General features: G+C 39.3%; 1 protein-coding gene across 1 annotated transcript; it reads left to right on the top strand.

Annotated features, from left to right (window-relative positions):
• Window positions 1-352: 352 nt before the first annotated feature.
• On the top strand, window positions 353-11,406 carry LOC107816922 (eukaryotic translation initiation factor 2 subunit alpha homolog). The gene is made up of 7 exons (XM_016642669.2): window positions 353-840; window positions 3,792-3,848; window positions 3,940-4,026; window positions 4,108-4,254; window positions 4,387-4,491; window positions 10,341-10,439; window positions 10,994-11,406. The coding sequence occupies exons 1-7, from the start codon at window positions 457-459 to the stop codon at window positions 11,147-11,149; spliced, it is 1,035 nt and encodes a 344-aa protein (XP_016498155.1). The 5' UTR covers window positions 353-456; the 3' UTR covers window positions 11,150-11,406.
• The last annotated feature ends 208 nt before the right edge of the window (window positions 11,407-11,614 follow it).

The following is an 11,614-nucleotide window of genomic DNA, read 5'->3' as shown; positions in this document are numbered from 1 at the left end:
TTACTTGTTAAATGCAAACTTCAATTTTGTAATTTTAAAATAAATGTAGCACTTACAATTTATAAGTGCAATTTTTTCCCATCTTCGTTGTATTTTTTATATTTTTACTTTATATTAATATAACTTCCAATAGTTATACAAAAATTCAAAATACAAAAAATAAATAAATTAAAAATAACAATAATCCGGCCCGGCCCCATGAACCCATACCCTTACGGTTCAATTTTTGCCCGGGAATCCGTTAAATTCGATATGGCCCAATCCGTAATCGGCGGCCCGGACCATAACCGAATACTAAATTCCCATACCTAGCCCGGCCCGGTCCACCCGTTAAATACCGATATTCACCATCTCACCACAAACCAAAAAAAGCTAGAATCACGAGACAATTCATACATCACAGATTCTTCTTCGCCAAAACCCTAAACCCTCGTAGTGTTCGGCGCTCGCCCAATCATGGCGACGAACAGTCCGAACCTAGAGTGCCGAATGTACGAGGCCAAGTATCCTGAAGTGGACCAAGCTGTAATGATACAGGTCAAGAGCATGGCTGATAGTGGCGCCTATGTTTCCCTTCTTGAGTACAATAACATTGAAGGAATGATCCTTTTCTCCGAGCTCTCTCGCCGTCGAATTAGGAGTATCAGTAGTCTCATTAAAGTTGGCCGAATCGAGCCCGTTATGGTTCTTAGGGTTGACCACGAGAGAGGTTATATTGATCTTAGTAAGCGAAGGGTTTCTGAGGAAGATATTCAGGGTTGTGAGGAAAGGTACAATAAGAGCAAGCTTATTCATTCCATTATGCGCCACGTTGCTGAAACTATGAACATCGATTTGGAGGTTAGCTACTTGTTATGTTAAGTTTCTTCGGTTCGTGTTGAATTTATTTGATCATGGAGAAATTACTTGTGAATATGGATATGTTGTTGAAGTGTAATGTAAGTAGAAATTGACTGTTTTGTTATTCGGCATTATTTCAACACTCATCCAAATCACCATTTGGCATGCTGTCCAAATTATGGAAAATGAAGTGTTTGCAGGTGTTATGCCAATTATATCTGAAATTGAGTTTTGAGCATAAAGGCCGAATGACTAAAATCACCTTTCCTTTCAATTTCTCAATACACTAAATAGTCAAGCACATAGTGTAGCCAGGAAATACCTAGAAGCTTCCCTTAGATTAAGAGGATTCAATAGTTTATATATATACAATTATTTTTTATACTTGCACAATATAGTTTCGGACTATCCTTACTTTTAGCTCCGCCACTGGTCAAGCATATGATGAAAAATATTTGTCTTCTAGCAAGAATTTAGAGGGAACTTGGTTCTTTGTGCCAAGTCTTGTATTCGTACCATGGTCATGGCACTAAGTGATCACAAACAGAAGCAAAAACCTGGATAGTGTAGAATAACAAGGAAATGGAAGATAGAGGTTAGACACAAAGTTAATTTGAATCTAATAAAATTTAGGATAATGAAACCCTAATAACCATTGAACCCAATTAAGAATGCACCTAAACTATGAGATCCTCAAGAGATTGATTACTCTTGCAAATTCCGGGCAAAGGTTAATATGCAATTAAGCAATTCACAACCAAATCACTTACCAAGTAACGCTAAGTGCTTACTAATCAAAGCAATTGAAGAAAGCAATAAAGGAATTAAAAGCTTAAACTCATAAATGCATAAATGGAAAGGATAAACGATATCATTGTCTTTGTTCATCGAAATCTAAACCTATGAAGTACCAAGAATTGACAATTTATACTATAGCTAATTAGGTATAAGTAATTCCTAAAATAGCCCTAAGGAGTGGCTTAAGGTGTAATTTAACCACTTTGTGAAAAATCAGAATCTGGCCCGTCTTCAGAGCGCTTAGAGGTGCGTGAACGCGCTTCAATGTGGTCCTCCTGCACAATCGCGCTCTGGAATGTCCTCCCAGTCTGAGCTTCAGTCATCCTTCTGGGCAATTGTGTCCACAGTTGCCGATCGCGCTGAAAATCCTTCAGACCCTCTTGTGCGATTGTTATATGCTTCCGCGATCGCAGTAAATGAGCTTCAGCTCCAGTTCCAGCAATCTGCCACAGCTCCTCCATGTCTTCTTCTTCAGCTCCCATCTCTGTTTGAGGTCCTTCCTTGTATTCTAGCAATGTGTAATAAGTCAAAGACCTCTCCATGACATCCTTGGAGGCGTCCCTCTTGGAGATCAACAACCCGAGCACTTGAAGCTCCTTTGCTTGGCTCCTTGTGAAGGGTCTTGAAGGTGCATGTGTACTCACAGAGTAATCACTCAGAGGAGTTTACTTTATTTATTACCTACATTTTAGTGAAAATTTGAGTTAATTGTCACATTAAGCATTCAGGTTCTCATTTTGTTTGCTGGATACTGCTTATGGATCCTATGTTAAGGCTCCATGTTGTTACAGAATCATAGGATGCAAAATTTATTGTTGTGCATTTTGCAGAAGTTTATTTCCACAATAGCTCTAAATTTGTTAGCTCTTGGGGGTATTTTTGCGTTAGTGACAAGTTGAAACTGTGATGTAATTTCATTTCTTTTGGGGAGTCGATGAGGAGTAAAACAAAAATTGTGTTGCTACTGCAATTTGCTGTGCCTAATGTTGCACAGTGCAATTTAAAGAACATATATTGGAGGATGAAACTGTTCTATTGGGTGTATGTTTGGCACAGGCTGGGTGGTGGGGAGAGCATTGACAAAATTTCAAATAAGTTATTATCGTTCAGAGGAAGAAATCAATTGTTTGAGTAGGGCAAGTGAGAGGGAAGATTTTGACTACTACCACATATCATTTTGCTATCTACATATGAGAATTTAGCAATTACCCTGCCCCTACTACTCTGTAATGGGTTGACATAATACCATATGTCGTGCTCTGCTGCTTTATTTCTACTTCCTGTTTGTCCGCGGTTTTGTTATATTTTTGAGTTATGGTACTGTGGTCTACCTAGATCTCTGAGGCATTGTGCCTTATCATATCTTTCCTAATATTTAACTAGAACTTATGATACGACCTTCACTGGAACAACATAAAGACCTGGTTGGTCCCCTTCTACAGTCACCGAGGGAAATGATTCTTGATTGGGAAAAAACTTGGCATTTTTTTGGTATCCGTTTTGCGAATCAGGTTCCAAGTGAGAGATACCAAAAGAAAAGGAGCATGCTTTAGGACACTAGCTGGCATTTACTTGGGCTCATTCCAAGTCCCCTGCTTCAAAATTAAAATAACAGAGAAACATCATGACAGTTTTCATTTGTTTGATGAAGCGAATTGATGCTGGATCAGAGGGAGTGCAATGTGGAAACTGTTTATTTATATGCCCCTTGTTTTTACTAAGCACTTTTTGCTGCTTTTGTTTTAACAGCAATGTCCATTTCTAAGCATGAGGCTTATTCGTAGCACCGTGCTTCAAAATTAAAATAACAGAGATACAACGACAGCAAACCCAGTATATTCCCACAAGTGGGGATACCTGATGGAAAAAAATTTAAATTAATAGAGAAGCATCTTGACTGGTTTCTTTTCTTTCTGCTGGATTAGTTACTGGGAGCATTGTTCAAAGTATCATCGTAATTTACTGGTCAGAGAGGTGGTACAGATTAAACTGTTCTATTTGCTTTCTTTTCTGAACACAAGCATTATTTGTGCATGATCTACTTTCTGCTCTGTGCTATTATGTTCAGATCAATTCTTTTTTCTTGCAGCCGCCCAGATCTTTAGAATTTCTTCTCTCGAATTTCTATTAATCATCTGATCTGTTTGTTGCAGGACCTTTATGTCCATGTTGGTTGGCCTTTATACAAAAAATATGGTCATGCTATTGAGGTGAGAATTGGTATCTGTTTCCAATGCCCTTTTTTTTCTCTAACGACTATCAAGATTTGTCATTTGTAGATTTCTTGGTTTTGGTTCCCAGGCATTCAAACTAATTGTCAATGATCCCGATCCAATCCTTAATTCCCTCACCCGTGAAATTAAAGAAACTGGCCCCGACGGGCAGGAGGTAGTCTTTTGTCATATCATTTTCTAGGTTAGTTTCTTTCATTGGTGTTAAAATGATGTATACTATCTTATTCTTCCAAAGGTTACTAAGGTGGTTCCTGCTCTATCAGAGGAAGTTAAAGATGTATTGGTCAAGAACATTAGGAGGAGGATGACCCCACAACCGTTGAAGATCCGAGCAGATATTGAGATGAAATGTTTTCAGTTTGATGGTGTTATTCACATTAAGGTTATTAAAGTTGGAATCATTTTTTTATGTGATTATTTATTTCTTCAACCTATTGTCAACACTTGTAGAGGACATAGTTTTTTTGAACACTACTTAAATTTGCACTGATGGTTTATTAACCATCTGATTCAGGAAGCAATGCGTAAAGCTGAAGCTGCCGGTAATCAGGATTGCCCAGTTAAAATTAAACTTGTTGCGCCTCCAGTATATGTGCTGAACGCTCAGACTCTTGACAAGGTGACAGACTGCTGTATGTAATTGTTGGCATCTTGTTTGTTGCCTGATGAAATGTTGTGTGTTTTACCAGAGAATGACTGAATGGTGTTATATTGTGCATGAGTACTGTATATGTTCTTTGTTTTCTACTGAGCGTGTGCGGCATTGCGGCATTTCTTTGTTGCTGCTTACAAGTGATTTTTTAAGGAAAACTTGATAAAGAAAAAGTAAGATTTTAAGGAAATTAAGGATGGTCGCTTCAAGGGCTTTGAGTTTCTACTAGATGTTTGAGTTAAGACTCTATCTACTTGCCTTCAGTGAGAAGTAGCTAAAGCATACTTGTTGCCATCCCTTAATGAGTTTCTAGGAGAAATTTATTGAGTCTATATTTCATATGTTATTACTGCTTCACCAAAATAGCTTGGGAAGACCTTTTCACAAAAAAAAGGAAGAAATTTCTCAAAAAAAAAGGACCTTATTAAAAAAAAAGAAGCTTGGGAAGATCTCTAGCCTCCTCAATGCTCCCTCTCATCCCTAGTAGTTCTGTTGACAACAAACAAGGATGTCTCTCTTAGTGATCTGCTCGGTGTACTTTTCTTTGTGAAGCTCTACAGCTGGACTTCTTTTACTTGCTAGGATTCTGCAAAGACCACCTCTTATATATTGTTATATCTCTCCTTTACAGGGACTTTGCCAACTATCCTTTTGTCCTGTTTTAAAAGAAAAAATGTTAAAATGATAATGGGTTTCAGGATAGTGAACCTGTCCAGAATCTCTAGAGTAGGACGGAATAAGAAGGAAATCAATCACAAGGGAAAAATAAGCAGCTTAATCTGCTCAGCCGCTTCCACCATTTATCACTTTCCATATGCTGCTAACTCTGGTTAATCAGATTGTCAAAGGCTAAAGGGTAAAAAGCTCTAACACCTGTTAGGGCTTTAAGTATGAAGCACTTAAAGTTTCCACTTTATCGAAGGAAAAATGCATAAATGAGGAAAAAATTGAAATGGACATGTGATGCAAGAAGAACTAACTAAACAAAAAAGCACATAAGGATGTGGCCTAGTGGTCAATGAAGTGTGTACAAACCTTGGAGACCAGAGTTCAAATTCCATCAGTTTCAAAAAAATTAGGTGATTTCTTCCCATCTGACTAAGCGCTGGCGGGCAAGGTCACCTGGTATGTGTTGGTGAGATGTAGAAGGTACCCTGTGGATAGTCAAGGTGCACACAAGCTAGCCGGGCAGTGGGCACCATCTTTGTAAAAAAAAAAACTAAAATAATAACAATAATTATATGGAAGAGTGGATTTAAAAGATTACCATTAAGTGGAATATATGAAGTATGCATGAGAAAACGGAATACTAATCATGTAAATACTAATCTTGTAAGTCAAGTTCAGAAATCATTTACAATTTATTATTTAGATGCAAATATACAATTTTAAGTTTCTAACTCAAATTTAGTGACCGGATATCTTGTACTACAATTAAATTCTTATTTTCTATTCTAATTTGTTGACAAATTTATTCTTAACGTTTCCCCAATAACTACATCACTTCGCCAGCTATATTTATATTTAAGAATAGCAGCTTGGGTCCATTAATTTTTGGGTTATTCTAATTAATTTTAGGGGAATTGGGGCACTCTGAGAGTCACCGAGACTTTAGGTACTGTAGGCGTATTAGCGTTGAGGAGGTCGTGGGAGCGATGCGTAAAATGAGTTTGGGCAAAACGACCGGACCAAACGAGATCCCAGTAGAATTTTGGAGGTATGGGGGTAGAGCAGGCTTGGAATAGCTGACTGAGCTGTTTAATGTTATTTTCAGGACGAAGAGGATGCCAGATGAGTGGAGGTGGAGTACGATGATTCTGCTGTACAAAAACAAAGGTAATATCCAGAATTGTAACAACTATAGGGGTATCAAGTTACTGAATCATTCCATGAAAGTTTGGGAGAGGGTGATGGAAGTGAGGGTAAGGAGGGCGGTGTCTATATCAAAGAACCAGTTAGGTTTCATGCCGGGTCGTTCTACTACGGAAGCTATCCATCTTATTAGGAGGTTAGTGGAACAGTACAGAGATAGGAAGAGAGATTTGCACATTGTGTTTATTGACCTAGGAAGGCGTATGACAAGGTCCCTAGGGACGTTCTTTGGAAATGCCTGGAGGTGAAAGGTGTACCGGTAGCTTATATTAGGGCGATAAAAGGTATGTATGATGGAGCTAAGACTCGGGTTAGGACAGTGTGAGGTGACTCAGAGCCTTTTCCGGTGGTTATTGGGTTACACCAAAGATCTGCGCTCAGCCCGTTCTTATTTGCTCTAGCGATGGACGCACTGACACACTATATTCAAGGGGAGGTGTCTTGGTGTATACTGTTAGCTGATGATATAGTTCTGATTGATGAGACGCGATGCGGCGTTAACGAGAGACTGGAGGAATGGAGGCAGGTCCTGGAGTTTAAAAGTTTTAAGTTGAGTAGGACCAGGACAAAATATTTGGAGTGTAAGTTTAGCGACGTGTCGGGAGAAGCGGGTGTGGAAGTGAGGCTTGACTCACTAGTCATCCCTAAGAGAGAGTTTCAAGTACCTAGGGTCTATTATCCAGGGAGATGGGGAGATCGACGGAGATGTCACGCACCGTATCTGGATGGGGTGGATGAAATGGAGGTTAGCGTCTGAAGTCCTATATGACAAGAATGTGCCATTGAAAATTAAAGGTAAGTTCTACAGAGCGGTGGTTAGACCAGCCATGTTGTATGGGGCTGAGTGTTGGCTAGTCAAGATTTCACATATCCAGAAGATGAAAGTAGCAGAAATGAGGATGTTGAGATGGATGTGCGGGCACACTAGGATGAATAAGATTAGGAATGAGGATATTCGGGAGAGGGTGGGTGTGGCTCCCGTGGATGACAAGATGCGGGAAGCGAGGTTTAGGTGGTTCGGGCACGTGCGGAGGAGCCTAAATGGTCCGGTTAGGAGGTGTGAGCGTTTGGATCTGGCAGTTACGAGAAGAGGTAGAGGGCGGCCTAAGAAGTACTGGGGTGAGGTGATCAGACAGGACATGTCACGACTTCAGATTTCCAAGATTTCACATATCCAGAAGATGAAAGTAGCAGAAATGAGGATATTGAGATGGATGTGCGGGCACACTAGGATGAATAAGATTAGGAATGAGGATATTCGGGAGAGGGTGGGTGTGGCTCCCGTGGATGACAAGATGCGGGAAGCGAGGTTTAGGTGGTTCGGGCACGTGCGGAGGAGCCTAAATGCTCCGGTTAGGAGGTGTGAGCGTTTGGCTCTGGCAGTTACGAGAAGAGGTAGAGGGCGGCCTAAGAAGTACTGGGGTGAGGTGATCAGACAGGACATGGCGCGGCTTCAGATTTCCGAGGACATGACCTTTGATAGGAAGGTGTGGAGGTCGAGCATTAGGGTTGTAGGTTAGGGGGTAATCGAGCCTTTCTCCTCGCTGCGCCGGCTAGTCTGATAGTGTTTTGTCTAGGACTGACTGCTAGCAGTTTTTGTTGTGTTTCACATTTTTTGTTGTTTTTCACATTTTAGCCTTACATTTATTTGTTGTATTTTACGATGCTGATACTATTTTTCTGGTTTCTGTTGTGGTATGGATCTATTGTATCTGAGTCGAGGGTTTTCCGGAAACAACCTCTCTATCCCTTCGGGGTAGGGGCAAGGTCTGCGTACATCCTACCCTCCCCAGACCCCTCTAGTGAGATTCTATTATGTTATTGTTGTTGTTTGTTGTTGTATAACTTTGCTGAGCACATCTGACCTTCAATTACACCATAATTGCAGTTTGGTCCAATTATGAACAGTAATAGACAAATGTTAATTTCTACCTTGTGCAATTCGTGAATTATGAGAAAAATTACAGCTACAGACAAAATAGAAAAGCTTTTTCTTAATTATTGAAGAAGAGGACCAAGGTATTGGAGCCCAAAGGGTGGGAAGTAGAAGGGAGAAACCTTGATAGTTGATTTCTCAAACTAATGGAAGTTAAGATCATGGATCGCCTTACTAGAGAAGCTTGTGGAGGAGCGCATCAAGGTGGAGGAGTTGATGCTGCTGCTTGAGTAAGACATTGTTTACAATTTTGTCAGTGATTCAAATCTTTTGCACTTTTGACCAGTTAAATGGAGAAAATGGGACTAGTCAAAGAAGGGGGAAAAAACTCAAAAAGGCATGAAGCACTCCAACAGCTAACTCTTTAACTGAAAGCAAGAGTAATACCAAATCATACAAAGTCAATGAACCAAAATCCAATTCAGATTTCAGTATAAGCAAAATAAATTGAGAAAAAGGAATCTACTTTGCTATAGATGCCATAGAGTTCCCTAAAAGTCAAACAAAAGTCACAACCAAAATGCAGAACGGCATACTTCAAAATTCAACTTCCCTATACCCCATCTGCAGTCTTCTTCCTCGGTTGATAGAGGAATTCTACTTACATTTATCCTTGCTTTTCTTCAGATTTTTCTGCTCTGTTAAGGCTGCTTTGATTGTTTTATTGTTTTCTTCTTCCTCTTTTTCCAAGCAAAATATTTTATCGATTTCATTAGGGGCTTTTGGGGTGTAGAAGTAGATGTCTCTCATAGTCATGATTACTCCACTGGTTTTGGTTTCTAGATTAACTCCTTTTGGCATCTTTAGCGGACGAAAGAGTGGGGCTATACTTGGTTTTCACCAAATTGTGAAGAAAACATTGAAGATTAAACGTAATTTGATATACGCTGCAAGATATCGCCAATGTCTTCTTCCTTAAGCCCTAGCTAATAGAAGAATGAGAGATCCAGCTATGATTATTTCTCTTAATACCAAAATTATCCTTAATACCAATTATCCTCAGCCTACTTTGATTGATAATTGGACCAAGGTCGTACCTATAATTGAATTGAATTTGATTAAAGGTTGTACTTGTGGAGTAACAGTAGGATCGGAATAAACCAATGTACTAAGCAGAATAACTAAGGACCAACCCAAGGAAAATATGCCTTAGAGCCTTGATGCGATACGGAAGCGCCCGCAAAGCGAGGCAAAGCGCTCCACATGTTTTGAGCCTCTCTTTAGGGCTTAAGCGCGCCTTTGACAACAATGTGATTAAGTGGGTCCCTTGAACTCCCTTATAAATACTTTTAAATACATAACTTAGACTTGAAATTCAGAAAATTTATGTTCATTTTGCCTTCCTTTTTACTCATTAGTTTCTTTAATATTCTTTTGTTGCAAAGCATACTTCAGAGCATGAACGTTGACTGGTACCATTGAAAATTAGTCACAGAAAGGGGGAAAACAGGGACAAAAGGAAATTAATAGATTGTGACCTATGTTGCTCAGGCTCTCCGAAAATGTCGTCGGGTGCGTGTCAGATTCTCAAAAGCAGTGTATTTTTGGAGAATGCGATACGGATGCTGCAGTGTTTCAGAGAGTCCGTGCAACATAGATTGTGACGGATTGATTGCAAAAATTTTGCTTTGTAATAGCGTCAGACAGTCTAGGCTCGTGCTATTGAATTGTTTGGAAGAATCACACTCCCTCTTAAGAGTGGTGCTCTCCATAAAGCACACTCCAAATGCTGCAGCAAAAAGTTAAAACAGTCTAGTGGTTGTGCATTGCATTGTTCAGAAGAACTTTGCAAATGCTAAAGAGTGTCACTCTCTTTGGTGCGGCACTTGGATTGTGATTTGCTATTTCTACAGTATTGAGGATTCACAGAGTTTATGTGTTTGATTTATGAAGCATTTAATCTGTAATTATGTCATGCCCTATAATTTTCTTGCCTCTTAAATTTATGTCAAATTTCAAATAGAATCAAAATTTCTGATGACAATATGTGCTTTATTTCTTGGAGCAGGAGCAAGGTATAGCTGTCCTCAGCAAAGCAATTGCGGCTTGCACCCAGGAAATAGAACGTCATAAAGGAAAACTTACAGTCAAGGAGGCCCCTCGAGCGGTGAGAGATTTTTGTTCATTAAACCTGTTTTGTATTCCAATTATAGTCATGCATTTTCTTCTTCCTAACTCTGAGAGACCTTTACTTTGACATTGGGATGGTTGACACATAAAGATATGGATCAAGCGTAGACTTAGAATTGCAAGATTTAGCACAAACAAACAATAATTAATAAAGCTTGTAAATCTCTTGATAGTTATTTGATGCTGGGGAAGACCTGAGACCTCCCTTTTCCCCCTTGATAAGTAAAACTGACACTTCAGGGGGTTTGTTATTAGGAGCTCAACAGATATAGCGCTCTGATTACTTTTTTGAACTATTTTCCTGTTGAATCAAGTTGGATCTTAAGATTTAGATTTAAAAACTCGGTTGATGCTTCTCTAGAGTATTTGATTGACTGGAATTGAGCACCGAGATTAACTGTACAATTGTATAGTTCCGACATATAAAAATAACCCTACAATTGTATAGTTTCGTCACTACTTTTCTTTGTTTTTGTCTCGTGACTAATATTTCTCGTCTTGCGGCTCTGATGTGATAAAAAATCTTTTCAGGTGAGTGAACGGGAAGATAAATTATTTGCTGAACAAATGGCTAAACTTGGACGTGAAAACGAGGAGAGAAGTGGTGATGAAGATAGTGAAGAGGAAGAAGATACAGGAATGGGAGAAATTGATCTTGAAAAGTCAGGAACTGGAATAACAGATTGAAACTGAAGCTTGTTGTGGACTTGAACAACAGTCCGCATTTTCGTACCTAACTGTCTGCTCTTTTCTGTGTCCTTTGTTAAGCCCTTTGCTTATTTTTGGCCTTTCTCTTTTTAAGTATTTGAGATGGTATACAAAATCAACCCTTTGCTTATTTTTGGCCTTTCTCTTTTTAAATATTTGAGATGGTATACTGAATCAACCTTGATGTTATCCTTACGGCTATTGGTAAAATACAAATTTAGCAATGCATTGAGCAATGATATGGGTTTACTGTCACTTCAGAAGTGCAAATGACAACGCCGTTGGGCAAGCTACAAAGGGGATTGTTGATGGCACAATGTCCACGAAGCATGTTAAAATAATATATTTGACCTATCAAAAGTACGTGTCTGAGCTAAGTGCGTGACAACGTCAATAAGATAGCCGGCCATCAACTACTTTCTGAAATCATATTGATCTTTTGTA

Source organism: Nicotiana tabacum, chromosome 6 (assembly GCF_000715075.1).
Source record: "Nicotiana tabacum cultivar K326 chromosome 6, ASM71507v2, whole genome shotgun sequence".
NCBI classification, from domain to species: domain Eukaryota; kingdom Viridiplantae; phylum Streptophyta; class Magnoliopsida; order Solanales; family Solanaceae; genus Nicotiana; species Nicotiana tabacum.
Note: the sequence above shows the minus strand (reverse complement) of the source record. Positions and strands in the feature narration are given on the sequence as shown.

Coding starts and splice junctions, on each gene's coding strand:
- LOC107816922 (XM_016642669.2), top strand. CDS start 457: ATGGCGACGAACAGTCCGAACCTAGAGTGCCGAATGTACGAGGCCAAG. Junction 841..3,791: donor CTATGAACATCGATTTGGAG/GTTAGCTACTTG, acceptor TGTTTGTTGCAG/GACCTTTATGTCCATGTTGG. Junction 4,027..4,107: donor CTGGCCCCGACGGGCAGGAG/GTAGTCTTTTGT, acceptor ATTCTTCCAAAG/GTTACTAAGGTGGTTCCTGC.